The sequence below is a fragment of the Odontesthes bonariensis genome, chromosome 6 (genome assembly GCF_027942865.1).
Source record: "Odontesthes bonariensis isolate fOdoBon6 chromosome 6, fOdoBon6.hap1, whole genome shotgun sequence".
Classification (NCBI taxonomy): domain Eukaryota; kingdom Metazoa; phylum Chordata; class Actinopteri; order Atheriniformes; family Atherinopsidae; genus Odontesthes; species Odontesthes bonariensis.
In genome coordinates this window covers 1,649,453-1,666,994 of record NC_134511.1, presented here as the reverse complement: position 1 = coordinate 1,666,994, position 17,542 = coordinate 1,649,453, and the positions used below count along the sequence as shown (strand labels likewise).

Below are 17,542 nucleotides of genomic sequence, written 5' to 3'. Positions count from 1 at the left end.
GAACTAAATTGTAAACAGCCGGTATTTTGTCAGGTTTTCAACACGTTGGGGATCTAAACGACTACTTTCTCACCTGAAAATGTTTCAAATGTTGCTAAAGTTTACAGAGTTTAGAGCTTAAGGGAAATCAGCTTCAGGCCGGCTGATTTCGGCTCGGGCAGGAGCGAAATGCATTGTGGGTAAACCGTCTGTTCTGCCTCCAGCTGAAGAATCTCTGAAAACGGCTCATAAAGATGGATCAGAACCAGTGGGCTCCCTTCTGGTTGAATGAGAACAGTTCTGGTACCTGACCCGGTTCTGGTACCGGACCCCGTTGGATGAGAACAGTTCTGGTACCTGACCCGGTTGAATAAGAAACGGTTCTGGTACCTGACCCGGTTGGATGAGAACAGTTCTGGTACCTGACCCGGTTGAATAAGAAACGGTTCTGGTACCTGACCCGGGCCTCGTCGGGCTCCTCCTGAGGTTCTGATAAGGCAGCTGTGAACCGGTCCAGCTGAATCCTGGTCTGGTCCATTTGGTTCTGGAGACTCTGGACCGAGCCGACCCGGGTTCTGGTTCTGACCTGGTCTCTGACCCTCCCGTTGTGGTTCTGTTGGTCCGCAGCTGCCCGCAGAGCCTCGTTGGAGCAGGTCCTGGAACTCCAGGACTTTCCAGGAGGCAGGATGGAGTCTGGAAACATGGAGGAGGCGGAGCCTCTGAGGCGAAGCCCCGCCTTCATCTGTGGAGCCATGTTGGACGTTCAGAACATTTCACTCTGACACGGATCAGAGGATTCATTCAACTTTAATCTAAGGAACTTCTTAGCTGTGAGATTTCTTTATTTCCTCATTTCCTTATTTCTTTATTTTTCTCTTTCTTTATTTCCTTATTTCCTTATTTCTTTATTTCCTTATTTTTCTCTATCTTTATTTCCTTATTTCTTTATTTTTCTCTTTCTTTATTTCTTTATTTCTTTATTTTTCTCTTTCTTTATTTCTTTATTTCCTTATTTTTCTCTATCTTTCTTTCCTTATTTCTTTCTTTCCATATTCTTTCTTTCTTTCTTTTTTTTTTCTCTATTTCCTTATTTTTCTCTTTCTTTATTTCTTTATTTCATTATTTCTTTCTTTCTTTCCTTATTTTTCTCTTTCCTTATTTCTTTCTTTCCTTATTTCTTTATTTCCTTATTTCTTTATTTCTTTATTTCCTTATTTTTCTCTTTCTTTATTTCTTTATTTCCTTATTTTTCTCTATCTTTCTTTCCTTATTTCTTTCTTTCCATATTCTTTCTTTCTTTCTTTTTTTTCTCTATTTCCATATTTTTCTCTTTCCTTATTTCTTTATTTCTCTATTTCTTTATTTTTCTCTTTCCTTATTTCTTTATTTCCTTATTTCTTTATTTCTTTATTTCTTTATTTCCTTATTTTTCTCTTTCTTTCTTTCCTTATTTCCTTATTTTTCTCTATCTTTCTTTCCATATTCTTTCTTTCTTTCTTTCCTTTTTTCTCTATTTCCATATTTTTCTCTTTCCTTATTTCTTTATTTCTTTATTTCTCTATTTCCTTATTTTTCTCTTTCCTTATTTCTTTATTTCATTATTTCTTTATTTCATTATTTCTTTCTTTCTTTCCTTATTTTTCTCTTTCCTTATTTCTTTATTTCATTATTTCTTTCTTTCTTTCCTTATTTCTTTCTTTCCTTATTTCTTTATTTTTCCTCTTTCCTGACCCTGATCACTGAATCCGATTCATCTCTCTGGATCCAAAATCTTTTAACTGACGATAAGAACGGTCGACACAAACAGAAATGTCCTAAATCGGAGTGAAAACATGCTAACTTTAAACCCTGCTACCTGTCCCGGCGGCACCTGGTGGGTTGGCTCCTCCCTCAGCTGCAGAAGCTCCGCCTCCAGCTCCGCCTGCCGCCTGCTGCTCTCCACCTGCCCGTCTCTCAGAGCCTGAGCCTCCACCCTCAGCTGCGACAGCTCCACCTGCTGGACGCTCACGTCCTGCACACAGTGGGACGGACAGCTGTGGGCGTGCACGTGAACCACAGCTGTGGGCGTGCATGTGAACCACAGAAACGCCTCACTGAGATCTTTTATCTGCTGTTTTATTGGCTCAGGACCACATAGATCTTCTTTGGGTTATTCAGAAGTCTGACGTCATGTGACTGATCAGCTGGAGGAAGCTTTTCTTCTTCTATTGTATCTGTAATAGGGCCGGCACGGTATATGTATTCGTACCGAACCGTCACGGTACGGGGGTCACGGTTCGGGGGTCACGGTTCGGGGGTCACGGTTCGGTACGCGCATTTCCACGCAGAATACACACGGTACGGAAGCTTTCTGTTTCCTTCAGGACCCATTTAAACACTGCCACATGCAAGCTCTGATTGGTCCGTAGAGATATACGCTTTCGGACAGAGTAGCTGTCCTACTCGAATTTCGTTCTGATAACTGTCCTTCCCCAGCGGAGCTGTTTCAGTCGGCATTCGCACATGAGTCGGGACTGATGCGCCGCGCGCAGCCGTCCGTGTCAGTGACGTGTTAGCCATTAGCCGTTAGCCGTTTAGCGCTACATTCAACAACAAAACAAAACAAAACCCGAGAGAAGAAAAAACACCACCAAGAAGTTAATATGGAGAGCGGGAGGCCACCGTGTTCATGGTCTGCATGATGGTGATATTAATCATGGACGATCACATCAGGCGTCTAACAATGAGGCTGGAAGAGCTCACAGAGAGAGTCAGGAGATACTTTTTCATTTCATGAAGGAAGAAAGGAGAGCAGAGCGCTGCAGACAAAGGAGACAACGTGTAAGTTTAACTTATTAAACACGCGCCGGTTCTGTCTGTGTGGTATGATGAAACATTTCAGCCGTGATAGCATGACATGGGGCGTAGCTACCGACCACCACACACCTCCGTCAGATGTGTTCTATAGAACCATGAAAAGACCCGACCAATTACGTCTCCCAAATGTATTACAACAACCCCTGGATACGAATACATGCAGAGCAAAACAAATTACCGAAGCAATTGGAATTTACATCGCATCTGCTATGCGCCCATATTCCACTGTAGAAGAGGCAGGATTCAGATATCTGTTACATGTGCTCGAACCTCGCTACACGCCTCCTTCGGCACTGTACCGAAAATGTACCGAACCGTAGGGTCCGTACCGAGGTACGTACCGAGCCGTGAGTTTTTTGTACCGTTCCACCCCTAATCTGTAAGGATTATTCTTATTCTTTGCAAAAGGTGCTCGAAAACTCAGGAAATTTTGCGAGCGCCACCTGCCAGTCGACGACATGAAAGAATCTAAACTTTATATTTTTGGGAGTCGCTCATTGGCTCTCTAGCGCCCCCTACGATGCTTAAAAATGGTCTCCGCATTGGGGTTACTTTCACGTGGGATGACGAAATTCGGTACACTCATTCATCATGCCCAGACACACAAAAAAGTCTCTTGCCGCCATGGTCCCACGGCCACAGGAAGGCGGCCATTTTGGATGGAAAGTGCGTTTTGGTGCCATTTTGGCCCGATTCCACGCCTTGCATATGATCGAACTCGTCCTACAGATTTAATGCTACAGGCTTCAAACTTGGCCAGGTTACTCTTAAGACATGGGGGGAAAGTGTTGAGAAACTTTTACAAACTCTGAACGGTGTGGGCGTGGCCAGGTGGTGAAAATCATGTGATGGCGTTTGTGATTTGAAAGCCTTATCATCATTGTAAGGTCATGAAACTTGGCACACACGGCCACCCTGACGACCTCGTACGTATGTAAAGGGTATCGTTTGTGTGGGCAGAGCTGCGCGACTACGGCGTCCAGCGCATGCCCCAACGTGCGCACATCTCGGTCCCGCATACAGCTGCTTGCAGCTTTCTAGTTATTATTGATATTTCTTCCACAGAAACACTGACTCAGGGAAGCTTTCCTGTATTTACTTCTGTATTATTGTCTTAATCTATTCATTTCCTGAAAATGATTTATTTCTCCATTTTATTTTGACTTGTCAAACATTGTTTTATTCAGTTTTTTGGGTCAGAATTAACCAGGAGGTAAGCTGGACATGTTGAAGCTGCTTCACGGTTCACATCTGTGTGTGTGTTGGGTTTGTGGGCGCTCTGACCTGTGAGAGCGTCCGGGCTGCGTCCTCCAGCCGCCTGCAGTGTCTCTGAGCGTCCTCCAGGTGGCGCTGCAGACGCTGGTTTTCAGCCTGCAGACAGTCGACCTGCTGCTGAGAGCGATGGGCCTGAAACACACACACACGTCCAGCTTATCCTAAACCTAACCTTATGACTCATTCTTTATTTTTCTCTTTCTTTATTTCCTTATTTCTTTCTTTCTTTATTTATTTACTTATTTCCATATTTCTTTATTTCCTTATTTATTTATTTATTTATTTATTTATTTCCTTATTTATTTATTTATTTCCTTATTTATTTATTTATTTATTTACTTATTTCCATATTTCTTTATTTCCTTATTTATTTATTTATTTATTTATTTATTTCCTTATTTATTTATTTATTTACTTATTTCCTTATTTATTTATTTATTTATTTATTTATTTATTTATTTATTTATTTACTTATTTCCATATTTCTTTATTTCCTTATTTATTTATTTATTTACTTATTTCCATATTTCTTTATTTCCTTATTTATTTATTTATTTACTTATTTCCATATTTCTTTATTTCCATATTTCTTTATGTCCTTATTTCTTTATTTCCTTATTTATTTATTTATTTACTTATTTCCATATTTCTTTATTTCCTTATTTCTTTATTTCCTTATTTCCATATTTCTTTATTTCCTCATTTCTTTATTTACTTCTTTATTTCCTTATTTCTTTTTTTACTTATTTCCATATTTCTTTATTTCCTTACTTCCATATTTCTTTATTTACTTATTTCCTTATTTCATTATTTTTCTCTTTCTTTAGTTCCTTATTTCCTTACTTCTTTATTTCCTTATTTCCTTACTTTTCTCTTTCTTTATTTCTTTATTTCCACCTGTACCTGCTGTCTGAGTCCTCTGAGGTTCTCCTGAAGTCCGGAGATCACTCCCTCCAGATCCCTCTGAAGAGCCTCGTTGGCCAGAATCTGACCTGCTGGGAGGAAGAGGAGGACAACTGCTCAGTCCTGCAGCCAATCAGAGGCCTGCTCTGTGAGCTGCTCCCTGATTGGTCAGCTTTGGCCTCACCGTCCGTCAGCTGCTGCTCCAGCTCTTTGATCTCCTGCGTCTCCATGGCGATGCGTGACAGCAGGTCGTCGAGGCGAGCCTCCAGCTGGCGCTGCTTCCTGCTCATGGTGGTCAGCGGCTGGAAGGTCACATGGGCCTGGGGAGGGGGACATCGACCAATCAGAATGCTGCTTGGTTAGCGCCTGGATGATGTCATCAGATAGACAGATAAGTACTTTATTCATCCCAATTTGGGAAACTATTGTGTTGCAACAGCGTACAGTATAAAAGATAAAAGATATGTAAACAATTAAAGGAAAAACAAGCAAATAGAATAGAGTAAAAATTGAGAATAAACATCAGCTATAAACAAATCTACAGTATGAAGAGTAGGGTAAATAATAATAATAATAATAATAATAAACATCAAACTAAATAAAAACAGATTTGTACATTTAACAATAAAGGTAAAAATTAATTTAACTGAGCAGACCGAACCAATAAGAAATATGGGGTATATGGATAATTTACATTATATTGTACTATGATGACAAAGATTTCTGATGTTGCATTCAGGAAAGCTGGGAACTTCCAACTATGAGAACTCAAAGAAAGTTCAGCTGCAGACACATATCAGCTCTACAGAAGAATTAACGTCTGGCTTCTGATCAGCTGGTCAGAGGAATCGAACAGGTTAACAGATAAATATCTTTCCTCCTCCTTGGTTTCCCCCTCCGATTCGCGGCTTTAGCACAGAGTCACTTCCTCTCAGAGTTGAAAGAAGGAAACGGTTTCAGCCTGTAGAATTTAGCTGCTTTAACAGGCCGATGAGTATCTCATGTGAGATCCTTCAGATTCTGCCTCTCAGCCCAGTTCTCAGGTTACAGACGCAGCAGGAAGGGGCAAAAGCCTCCTGGAGAATGCGGGCATCGATCCCGCTACCTCTCGCATGCTAAGCGAGCGCTCTACCATCTGAGCTAATTCCCCTGCTCAGCTGCTCCTCCTCCTGCTCCCCTTCCTCAGCTCCTCCCATCAGACGGCAGAATCTCTGCAGCTGTTACCATGGAAACATCTGCAGATATTCACCTTAAAGCTGCTCAGAACTGAACTAACTCTGGTTCTGCCTCAGATTCTGGGTTTATGTTCATGTTGGAACATGTTTCAGTGAATCTCTGCAGCTGTTACCATGGAAACATCTGCAGATATTCACTTTAAAGCTGCTCAGAACTGAACTAACTCTGGTTCTGCCTCAGATTCTGGGTTTATGTTCATGTTGGAACATGTTTCAGTGAATCTCTGCAGCTGTTACCATGGAAACATCTGCAGATATTCACTTTAAAGCTGCTCAGAACTGAACTAACTCTGGTTCTGCCTCAGATTCTGGGTTTATGTTCATGTTGGAACATGTTTCAGTGGATCTCTGCAGCTGTTACCATGGAAACATCTGCAGATATTCACTTTAAAGCTGCTCAGAACTGAACTAACTCTGGTTCTGCCTCAGATTCTGGGTTTATGTTCATGTTGGAATGTTTCAATGAATCAGCTGCTTCCTGTTTTTATATAAAACATAAAGAAACGAGGCTGATCAGGACTTCTGGACAGATTTAAAGCTCATACAACAGAAACATTGAAACATCTGTAGGGGATAGATGATGCAGTCGTGTTAAAAATGAAGCTCAGAACAGGCGTGTTCAGATTGGGAAATGAGATCTCCTTAAAGTACTTTCACTGAGATAACTGTGAGAAGAAGAAGAAGAAGAAGAAGAAGAAGAGGAAGAAGAGGAGGAGGAGGAGGAGGAGGAGCTGAACTGACCTGAGCGTCTCCGTGCTGTTGGACAGTATGAATAAATCTGAGTGTTTTCCAGCTGGCAGCAGTGCATCATGGGACAGCAGCTCCACTTCTCCCCGGAGTGCAGACGGGGCTGCTGGGTAACAGCCTCCCCCTCCTCATCTTCTTCTCCCCCGTTACAAAGTTCTCTTTGAATCAACACAGGAAATCTGTCTCTCAGCCAATCAGAGAGCGAGCTGCTGAGGGGGAGGGGTCAGCAGAGTGGGGCTTCTTAAAGAGACGGCGACGCATTTCTGCCTGGACAGACAGAAAGGATCAAACTTCTGCTGTTTAAACTTTAATTCTTCTTGATGATGAATCAGTCTGTCTGCAGAGCTGATGTGTGTCTGCAGCTGTTTCTGTCCAGCTGTTTCTGTCCAGCTGATGGAAACAGATGTGTTCAGAGAGAAGGAGGAAGACGAGCAGGAGGAAGACAAAGAGAAAGAGGAGCAGGGGAATTAGCTCAGATGGTAGAGCGCTCGCTTAGCATGCGAGAGGTAGCGGGATCGATGCCCGCATTCTCCAGGAGGCTTTTGACCTTTTGACCCTTCGTGCTGCGTCTGTAACCTGAGAACTGGGCTGAGAAGCGCTCAGGAGGAAAACGTGCCTCTGACTTCGAGACTGCAGAGTCAGTGTTTTAGTTCCACTGGAACTGGAAGTTTCTGCTCAGAACCTGCAGCTCAGCAGGTCTCCAGAACTCTGAGTTCTGCTCCAAAGGGTTCTGGTTCTCAGCTCAGTTCTGGTCCAAAGGGTTCTGGTTCTGAGCTCAGTTCTGGTCCAAAGGGTTCTGGTTCTCAGCTCAGTTCTGGTCCAAAGGGTTCTGGTTCTGAGCTCAGTTCTGGTCCAAAGGGTTCTGGTTCTCAGCTCAGTTCTGGTCCAAAGGGTTCTGGTTCTCAGCTCAGCTCTGGTCCGAAGGGTTCTGGTTCTGAGCTCAGTTCTGGTCCAAAGGGTTCTGGTTCTCAGCTCAGTTCTGTTTCTCAGCTCAGTTCTGGTCCAAAGGGTTCTGGTTCTCAGCTCAGTTCTGGTCCAAAGGGTTCTGGTTCTGAGCTCAGTTCTGGTCCAAAGGGTTCTGGTTCTCAGCTCAGCTCTGGTCCGAAGGGTTCTGGTTCTGAGCTCAGTTCTGGTCCAAAGGGTTCTGGTTCTCAGCTCAGCTCTGGTCCGAAGGGTTCTGGTTCTGAGCTCAGCTCTGGTCCAAAGGGTTCTGGTTCTCAGCTCAGTTCTGGTTCTGAGCTCAGTTCTGGTCCAAAGGGTTCTGGTTCTGACTTGGTTTCACTGGATCCCCTGAAACTGTGTCACATGTTTGGATCCTGATCCATTCCTCTCCACATTCCCTCCAGCAGCATCGGACGAGGTGGCCGAGTGGTTAAGGCGATGGACTGCTAATCCATTGTGCTCTGCACGCGTGGGTTCGAATCCCATCCTCGTCGATCCTTCTTTATTCTGACGGTGTCCCTCTGAGTGGGAACCAGGGCTGTGTTCCAAACCGCATACTTCTCCTACTAACTTTTTGAGTTGAGAAAATGTTTCAAATGTTCAAATGTTGCTAAAGTTTACAGAGTTTAGAGCTTAAGGGAAATCAGCTTCAGGCCGGCTGATTTCGGAAATGCATTGTGGGTAAACGCTCTGCACTCTGACCGATCAGTATGTAGTATGCAGAATGGAAGTATGTAGTTTGTAATATGTAGTATGCAGTATGTAGTATGTAGTATGCAGTATGTAGTATGCAGTATGGAAGTATGCAGTTTGTAGTATGTAGTATGTAGTATGCAGTATGCAGTATGGAAGTATGCAGTTTGTAGTATGTAGTATGTAGTATGCAGTATGTAGTATGCAGTATGCAGTATGTAGTATGTAGTATGCAGTATGCAGTATGGAAGTATGCAGTTTGTAGTATGTAGTATGTAGTATGCAGTATGTAGTATGCAGTATGCAGTATGTAGTATGTAGTATGTAGTATGCAGTATGGAAGTATGCAGTTTGTAGTATGTAGTATGCTGTATGTAGTATGCAGTATGTAGTATGTAGTATGCAGTATGCAGTATGTAGTATGTAGTATGCAGTATGCAGTATGGAAGTATGCAGTATGTAGTATGTAGTATGCAGTATGCAGTATGGAAGTATGCAGTTTGTAGTATGTAGTATGTAGTATGCAGTATGTAGTATGCAGTATGTAGTATGTAGTATGCAGTATGTAGTATGTAGTATGCAGTATGCAGTATGGAAGTATGCAGTTTGTAGTATGTAGTATGTAGTATATAGTATGTAGTATGCAGTATGTAGTATGTAGTATGCAGTATGTAGTATGTAGTATGCAGTATGCAGTATGGAAGTATGCAGTTTGTAGTATGTAGTATGTAGTATGCAGTATGTAGTATGTAGTATGCAGTATGTAGTATGTAGTATGCAGTATGCAGTATGGAAGTATGCAGTTTGTAGTATGTAGTATGTAGTATGCAGTATGTAGTATGTAGTATGCAGTATGCAGTATGTAGTATGTAGTATGCAGTATGGAAGTATGCAGTTTGTAGTATGTAGTATGCTGTATGTAGTATGCAGTATGTAGTATGCAGTATGCAGTATGTAGTATGTAGTATGCAGTATGCAGTATGGAAGTATGCAGTTTGTAGTATGTAGTATGTAGTATGCAGTATGTAGTATGCAGTATGCAGTATGTAGTATGCAGTATGCAGTATGGAAGTATGCAGTTTGTAGTATGTAGTATGCAGTATGTAGTATGTAGTATGCAGTATGCAGTATGTAGTATGTAGTATGCAGTATGCAGTATGGAAGTATGCAGTTTGTAGTATGTAGTATGCAGTATGTAGTATGTAGTATGCAGTATGCAGTATGTAGTATGTAGTATGCAGTATGCAGTATGGAAGTATGCAGTTTGTAGTATGTAGTATGCTGTATGTAGTATGCAGTATGTAGTATGTAGTATGCAGTATGCAGTATGGAAGTATGCAGTTTGTAGTATGCAGTATGTAGTATGCAGTATGCAGTATGGAAGTATGCAGTTTGTAGTATGTAGTATGCAGTATGCAGTATGGAAATATGCAGTTTTTAGTATGCAGTATGCAGTATGGAAGTATGCAGTTTGTAGTATGTAGTATGCAGTATGTAGTATGTAGTATGCAGTATGGAAGTATGCAGTTTGTAGTATGCAGTATGCAGTATGCAGTATGTAGTATGCAGTATGCAGTATGCAGTATGCAGTATGGAAGTATGCAGTTTGTAGTATGTAGTATGCAGTATGTAGTATGCAGTATGCAGTATGGAAGTATGTAGAATGCAGTATGTAGTATGCAGTATGGAAGTATGCAGTTTGTAGTATGTAGTATGCAGTATGTAGTATGCAGTATGCAGTATGGAAGTATGCAGTTTGTAGTATGCAGTATGCAGTATGGAAGTATGCAGTTTGTAGTATGTAGTATGCAGTATGTAGTATGCAGTATGCAGTATGGAAGTATGTAGTATGCAGTATGTAGTATGCAGTATGCAGTATGCAGTATGGAAGTATGCAGTTTGTAGTATATAGTATGCAGTATGTAGTATGCAGTATGCAGTATGTAGTATGCAGTATGCAGTATGTAGTATGCAGTATGGAAGTATGTAGTATGCAGTATGTAGTATGTAGTATGCAGTATGCAGTATGTAGTATGCAGTATGCAGTATGCAGTATGCAGTATGCAGTATGTAGTATGCAGTATGTAGTATGCAGTATGCAGTATGTAGTATGCAGTATGTAGTATGCAGTATGTAGTATGTAGTATGCAGTATGCAGTATGCAGTATGCAGTATGTAGCATGCAGTATGTAGTATGCAGTATGCAGTATGGAAGTATGCAGTATGTAGTATGTAGTATGCAGTATGTAGTATGCAGTATGCAGTATGGAAGTATGCAGTATGCAGTATGTAGTATGTAGTATGTAGTATGCGGTTTGGAACACAGCCTCTGACACATTCACTGTGTAAGTAAAGTGTTGGAAGAACTGAAATGTAGGAAAATGACTTTAAATTAAAGTCTGGAATGTGACTGTTTGATCTGAGATCAGGCTTAAAACTCTGCCGTCTGATGGTAGGAGCTGAGGAAGAGGAGGAGGAGGAAGAGCAGCTGAGCAGGGGAATTAGCTCAGATGGTAGAGCGCTCGCTTAGCATGCGAGAGGTAGCGGGATCGATGCCCGCATTCTCCAGGAGGCTTTTGACCCTTCCTGCTGCTAGAGTGTAAATAATATTGAGTTCAACAGACAGCAAAACATGTGACATTTGTATGGCAGAGTGCAGAGTAGCAACATGAATATAATGTAAACTGTTATTGTGCAAGGAATTTCAAGTAGTTTGGTTTTTAGTGCAAGTAAAATAAAGGGGGGGTGGGGGGGGTTATGTCCTTGTCTTCAGGAGTGAGTTTAGCAGTCTGATGGCCTGTGGAAAGAAGCTGTTACTGAGTCTTGTGGTCCTGCAGTGCATACTGGAGTAGCGCTTACCAGATGGTAGGAGAGTAAACAGTATGTGTGAGGGGTCTTTGATGATGTTGGTGGCTCTTCTGTGGCAGCGGGATGGATACAGGTCCTGTATGGATGTTTGCGGTGATCCTATGATCTTTTCTGAAAGAAGTTATGAAACTTGGTACTCTTCACTGATTCCACAGTACTGCCATTGATGGTGAGAGGTGCGAGTGGATGGTGATTTTTCCTAAAGTCCACAGTTATTTCTTTTGTCTTGTTGACATTGAGGTGTAAGTTGTTGCTGTCACACCAATTGATGAGATGTTGTACCTCTTCCCTGTAGGCTGAGTCGCCATCGTTGCTGATGAGGCCCTCTACTGTTGTATCATCTGCAAACTTTATGATGTGGTTTGACTTGTGCCTGGCACAACAGTCATGGGTCATCAGGGTGAACAGCAGCGGGCTCAACACACATCCCTGGGGGGCCCCAGTGTTCATTATGGTGGTCTGTGAGGAGTTGTTGCCAACTCTTACTGTCTGTGGTCTATTGTGAGAAAGTCCAGCAGCCAGTTGCAGAGTGCGGTGCCAATGCCTACATCGCTGAGCTTGTTCACCAGGTGTTGTGGGGTGACTGTGTTGAAGGCAGAGCTGAAGTCAATGAACAGCATCCGCACACAGCTGTTTTTGTTCTCCAGATGAGCCAGGCTGAGGTGCAGTGCTGCTGCTATGGCGTCATCAGTGGAGCGCTTGGGACGGTAGGCAAACTGGAATGGGCCAAAGGTGGCTGGTAGGCTGGATGTGGGCCTTGACCAGCCTTTCGAAGCACTTCATCATGATGGGGGTGAGTGCTATGGGCCTGTAGTCATTCAGAGTTGTTGCTGGAGATTTCTTTGGAAGCGGTATGATGGTGGTGGCTTTGAAGCATTGTGGTATGATGGCTTGGTTCAAAGAGATGTTGAAAATGTCTGTGAGGACTTCTGTAAGGGAGTTAGCACAGTCCCTAAGCACACGCCCAGGTATATTGTCAGGGCCAGCAGCCTTCCTGGGGTGCACCTTTGCAGGGGTCCTCTGCACAGCGGCCGGGCCCAGTTGGAGTGTTGCATTTACCAGGCAGTGAGGGGCTTTTGTTGGAGTGGTGGTGTTGTTTTCTTCAAACTGGCTGAAGAAGACATTGAGTGAGTTGAGGAAGTCTGTGCTATCTTCGCAGGGTGGGGGAGCGGGCTTGTAGTTTGTTACTGACTGAATGCCTTGCCATAGGCGTCTGGGGTCTTTTGTGTCAGTGAAATGAGATTGGATTTTCTGACCATAGGCACGCTTGGCAACTCTCAAGGCCCCAGTTCAAGTTGGCTCTCGCGGATCTGAGGGCTTCTTTGTCACCGGACTTGAAAGCAGAGTTCCGTGCTCTCAGGAGCTCACGTACCTCCCTTGTAAGCCAGGGTTTGTCGTTTGCCCTGGTGGTGATGTTTTTTTATGACAGTCACATCCTCCATGCATTTGGATATGTAGCCAGTCACAGACTCTGTATATTCTGTTATGTTGACATGCTGGTTGGAATTGGCGGCCTCTCTGAAGACATTCCATTCTGTGCGGTCAAAACAGTCCTGCAGCACTGAGGTGGCCCCCTCTGGCCAAGTTCTGATCTGTTTCACAGTAGGTTTGCACAGTGGCCTGTAGGCAGGAATGAGCCTGACAGAGAGATGACCAGAGTTCCCCAGGTGGGGGTGGGGAACAGCTCTGTATGCCTGTTTCACATTGGTATATACCTGGTCAAGAATATTGTTTCCCCTGGTTGCAAAGTCCACACGTTTGTGATAGTGAGGGAGTACTGACTTCAAATTGGCATGATTGAAATCGCCCGCGATTACGTTGGCAGCCTCCGGATTAGAGTCTTGTATGGAGCACACAGCCTGATACAGTGTAGCGAGTGCGCCCTTTGTGTTCGCGCTAGGCGGCAGATACACAGCTGTTATGGTCACGGCTGAGAATTCTCTCGAAAGGTATGTTGGACGGCACTTAACTCTTTCGGTGCCATTGACGTCTATAGACGTCAATTGCGTTTTTAACGGAGCGGGCTGGGGGACAATCTAGCGGAGTTCGTCACTAAATCTTAGGCTTGTAAACACTAAACAGAGAATATACTGGCAAAATTACCCGCAAGGTGGCAGCAGTGCCACTATGCACAAAAAAAAAGAGCTCGTTTTCTCAATTTTTTGGGTCAAACAGCTGTTTTTGGTGAAACCAACCTATGTTCTACTGTCTATTACTAAAAGACTGAAAATGGTAGAAACAAACTTTTTTTTCCTGATCAAAGAAGAGAGTCTACTCTTTCTTTTGGTAATTTCGGTGTGTACATAGTCATAAGACACACTTTTCTGTGGGTCTTGGAAAATCAGTCAAAATACTGAAAAACACTTGGCAGTATGGGTGGCTCTGAACTGAAAATGGCTGGCAGCCAATGAGTTAACTGTTAGGAATTCGATGTCCTCAGAACAGTGGCTTGCGATGACTTTGGCGTTCGTAGTCCAGTTATTGTTGAGAAAGATGCACACACCACCACCTCGTGATTTCCCGCTGAGAAACGCACTTCCCCTTCTGCCCCAAAAATCCTCTGAGCTGGAGTTTGTGTCCTCTTATAAATACCTTGGCCTCTGGTTGGACTCCTCCTTCTCTTTCACCACCCACATCAAGCACCTACAGTCTAAAGTCAAAGCTCGCCTGAGCTTCCTTTACAGAAACAAGGCCTCATTCACCCGTGCAGCCAAACACAAACTTGTAAAAATGACCATTCTGCCCATCCTGGACTACGGTGACAAACTGGACCCCCTCCATCACTCCGTTTTGCCACTGGAGCTCCATTCACAACTCACCACTGCGACTTATATAAGTTGGTTGATTGGACATCACTTCACACCAGACGGCTTCACCACTGGTTTAGTCTCATCTACAAATCCATTCTTGGCATTACACCTCGCTACCTCTCGTCCCTTCTGCACATTTCCCAGCCTGCCCGTAACTTAAGAGCCAATGCCTTCCTCAATTTATCTATTCCCAAAGCCCGGACTGTCTTTGGACGTAGTGCCTTCCGTTTTGCTGCAGCATACGACTGGAACGCACTTCAACACACCCTGAAACTGTCTGTCCTCACCCCAATCTCCTCAAAACAAACCTGCTGCAAGCCACAGTTGATTCCTGCACTGGTTAATATGCCCTCCTGCCATACTGTTTACTGTTTGTCTGTGTTTTGTTTTGTACTGTATTTATTTATTTTATTATTTTTATTGATTTCTTTTGTTGTGTATTTTATATAACCCTATTCTTTTAACTGTTAGCTCCTCCTCCCCCTTCCCTTTATCGAGCCTCTGCTCGTTCAGGCTGCTATTGAAAATAAGAATTTTTGTTCTTAATTGCTTGCCTGGTTAAATAAAGGTAAATAATAATAATAAAATAAAGTAGGCTTCTGTCCGCCCGGAACGTTGTTAGACCCTCCAGCTGAATGGCGTTGTCTGGAACGGCGTGGTTTAGCCAAGTCTCAGTGAGGATGATGGCGTTGCAGTCTCTCACCTTTCTTTGTGTAGTTAGATCCAATCTGAGGTAGTCCATTTTGTTTTCCAGTGATCGGACATTTGATAGCAGAATCGAAGGAAGTGCGGGTTTATCTGGCGCTTTCCTCAACCGAGCACTGATGCCAGCACGGCAGCCTCGCTTGCTAGCTCTGGCGCACCTCTTCTGACGCATGCTAGTTCTCTCCCACCGCTTGCGTCGCTTCCAACGTCGGCCGGTGACTGGAGCAGAGGCCGCTGCTTTGTATGTAATATGTAGTATGTAGTATGCAGTATGTAGTATGTAGTATGCAGTATGTAGTATGTAGTATGCAGTATACGGTATGTAGTATGCAGTATGTAGTATGTAGTATGCAGTATGCAGTATGGAAGTATGCAGTATGGAAGTATGTAGTATGCAGTATGTAGTATGTAGTATTAAGTATGCAGTATGGAAGTATGCAGTTTGTAGTATGTAGTATGTAGTATGGAAGTATGCAGTTTGTAGTATGTAGTATGCAGTATGTAGTATGTAGTATGGAAGTATGCAGTTTGTAGTATGTAGTATGCAGTATGTAGTATGTAGTATGCAGTATACGGTATGCAGTATGCAGTATGTAGTATGCAGTATGTAAGTATGTAGTATGGAAGTATGCAGTATGTAGTATGTAGTATGTAGTATGTAGTATGCAGTATACGGTATGCAGTATGCAGTATGTAGTATGCAGTATGTAAGTATGTAGTATGGAAGTATGCAGTATGTAGTATGCAGTATGTAGTATGTAGTATGCAGTATACGGTATGTAGTATGTAGTATGCAGTATGCAGTATGGAAGTATGCAGTATGGAAGTATGCAGTATGTAGTATGTAGTATTAAGTATGCAGTATGTAGTATGCAGTATGTAGTATGTAGTATGCAGTATGTAGTATGTAGGATGGAAGTATGCAGTTTGTAGTATGCAGTATGGAAGTATGCAGTTTGTAGGATGTAGTATGCAGTTTGTAGTATGTAGTATGCAGTATGCAGTATGGAAGTATGCAGTTTGTAGTATGCAGTATGTAGTATGTACATACTGCATACTACAGGAGCAGAGTGACAGGAGCAGAGGCCGCTGCTTTGCAGGCCCCTGGATCTTGTCTGCGTACAATACCTAGCTCGTCGAGTTCAACAGGTTCTAGAGTCCATGTAATTCCGGAGAGATCGCATGAGAAGTCGGTGTTTCGTAGTCCGAGTAGAAGGCTTCTGTCGTAGACTCTTTTCGAACATGACTGAGACGGATCAGACGACACATTTAACAAAAAATGCATATTGCTATCGGGAGCCGAAGTGGTCGCTGCCGTACGGGGCGCCGCCATAATTGAGAGGTAGAAAGGAACGCACTTCGGGTTATTTTCACAAAATAAAATACCCGTTGCCTTTTATCATAGGGAAAGCCATTACCATACAATTGGTGCTTTTGTTTTGAAAACAGGAAGTGAACCTACCCTCGTTTTAGCTAGCTTGATTAATAGAGATGGCGCCTACCGTGGCAACAGCCGTCGTTGTTCGCTCCGCCACTGGATGTCGCGTTTTTAGCCTTTTTGTACTTTTTTCTTGTTTGTTTATATTTTTATTTCTATATTTCTATTTTATTTAAGAAACCTTTTAGAATATTGTTGTTGCATGCTTATTTTTATCTTTATCTTATCTTTTATTATTATACATTTGGACATCCAGTGCGGGCAACAAAGAAAAGAATTTCATTGTTCAGGGAAACACGTTTCTAACTGCACATATGACAATAAACCTTTGAATCCTTGAATCCTTGAAACTGCCGTTTTGACAGGATATGACGATCGGTGACATCTAGTTACGTTGCATCTTGGGTAGTTTGAGTATGAGTAGTAACCTCATGATGCATACCCAACATTTCGGAGAATCTAGTATGCATCCGGGCAAAAAGTCAGTATGAGTAGTATGCGGTTTGGAACACAGCCTTCCTGTTAGCTGCATGAGCTAACGGTCAAACACTTCCTGTTAGCTGCATGAGTTAACAGTCAAACACTTCTTGTTAGCTGCATGAGCTAACGCTCAAACACTTCCTGTTAGCTGCATGAGCTAACGGTCAAACACTTCTTGTTAGCTGCATGAGCTAACGCTCAAACGCTTCCTGTTAGCTGCGTGAGTTAACGGTCAAACACTTCTTGTTAGCTGCATGAGCTAACGGTCAAACACTTCCTGTTAGCTGCATGAGTTAACAGTCAAACACTTCTTGTTAGCTGCATGAGCTAACGCTCAAACACTTCTTGTTAGCTGCATGAGCTAACGGTCAAACACTTCCTGTTAGCTGCATGAGCTAACGCTCAAACACTTCTTGTTAGCTGCATGAGCTAACGCTCAAACACTTCCTGTTAGCTGCATGAGCTAACGCTCAAACACTTCCTGTTAGCTGCATGAGCTAACGCTCAAACACTTCCTGTTAGCTGCATGAGCTAACGCTCAAACACTTCCTGTTAGCTGCATGAGCTAACGCTCAAACACTTCCTGTTAGCTGCATGAGCTAACGCTCAAA

General features: G+C 43.0%; 1 protein-coding gene and 4 non-coding genes across 8 annotated transcripts in view; 3 read left to right on the top strand and 2 right to left on the bottom strand.

The window, feature by feature from the left end:
- Window positions 1-7,113, bottom strand: part of cntrl (centriolin) — a 30,579-nt gene extending 23,466 nt beyond the window's left edge. For all 4 annotated transcript variants that reach the window (XM_075467019.1, XM_075467021.1, XM_075467020.1 and 1 more), the window contains exons 1-6: window positions 6,990-7,113; window positions 5,198-5,333; window positions 5,014-5,102; window positions 4,120-4,242; window positions 1,835-1,990; window positions 435-721 (exon numbers count right to left, since the gene is read on the bottom strand). In XM_075467019.1, the coding sequence (XP_075323134.1) occupies window positions 435-721; window positions 1,835-1,990; window positions 4,120-4,242; window positions 5,014-5,102; window positions 5,198-5,303 (761 nt within the window). In that variant the 5' untranslated portion in view covers window positions 5,304-5,333; window positions 6,990-7,113. The remainder of the gene's footprint in view (window positions 1-434; window positions 722-1,834; window positions 1,991-4,119; window positions 4,243-5,013; window positions 5,103-5,197; window positions 5,334-6,989) is intronic.
- On the bottom strand, window positions 6,091-6,163 carry trnaa-agc (transfer RNA alanine (anticodon AGC)). The gene has a single exon. It is a non-coding gene; the product is annotated as a tRNA-Ala (tRNA).
- A 343-nt stretch (window positions 7,114-7,456) lies between the features above and the next one.
- Window positions 7,457-7,529, top strand: trnaa-agc (transfer RNA alanine (anticodon AGC)). Its single transcript has one exon. It is a non-coding gene; the product is annotated as a tRNA-Ala (tRNA).
- An 820-nt stretch (window positions 7,530-8,349) lies between these two features.
- Window positions 8,350-8,431, top strand: trnas-gcu (transfer RNA serine (anticodon GCU)). Its single transcript has one exon. It is a non-coding gene; the product is annotated as a tRNA-Ser (tRNA).
- A 2,694-nt stretch (window positions 8,432-11,125) lies between these two features.
- Window positions 11,126-11,198, top strand: trnaa-agc (transfer RNA alanine (anticodon AGC)). Its single transcript has one exon. It is a non-coding gene; the product is annotated as a tRNA-Ala (tRNA).
- Window positions 11,199-17,542: the final 6,344 nt, after the last annotated feature.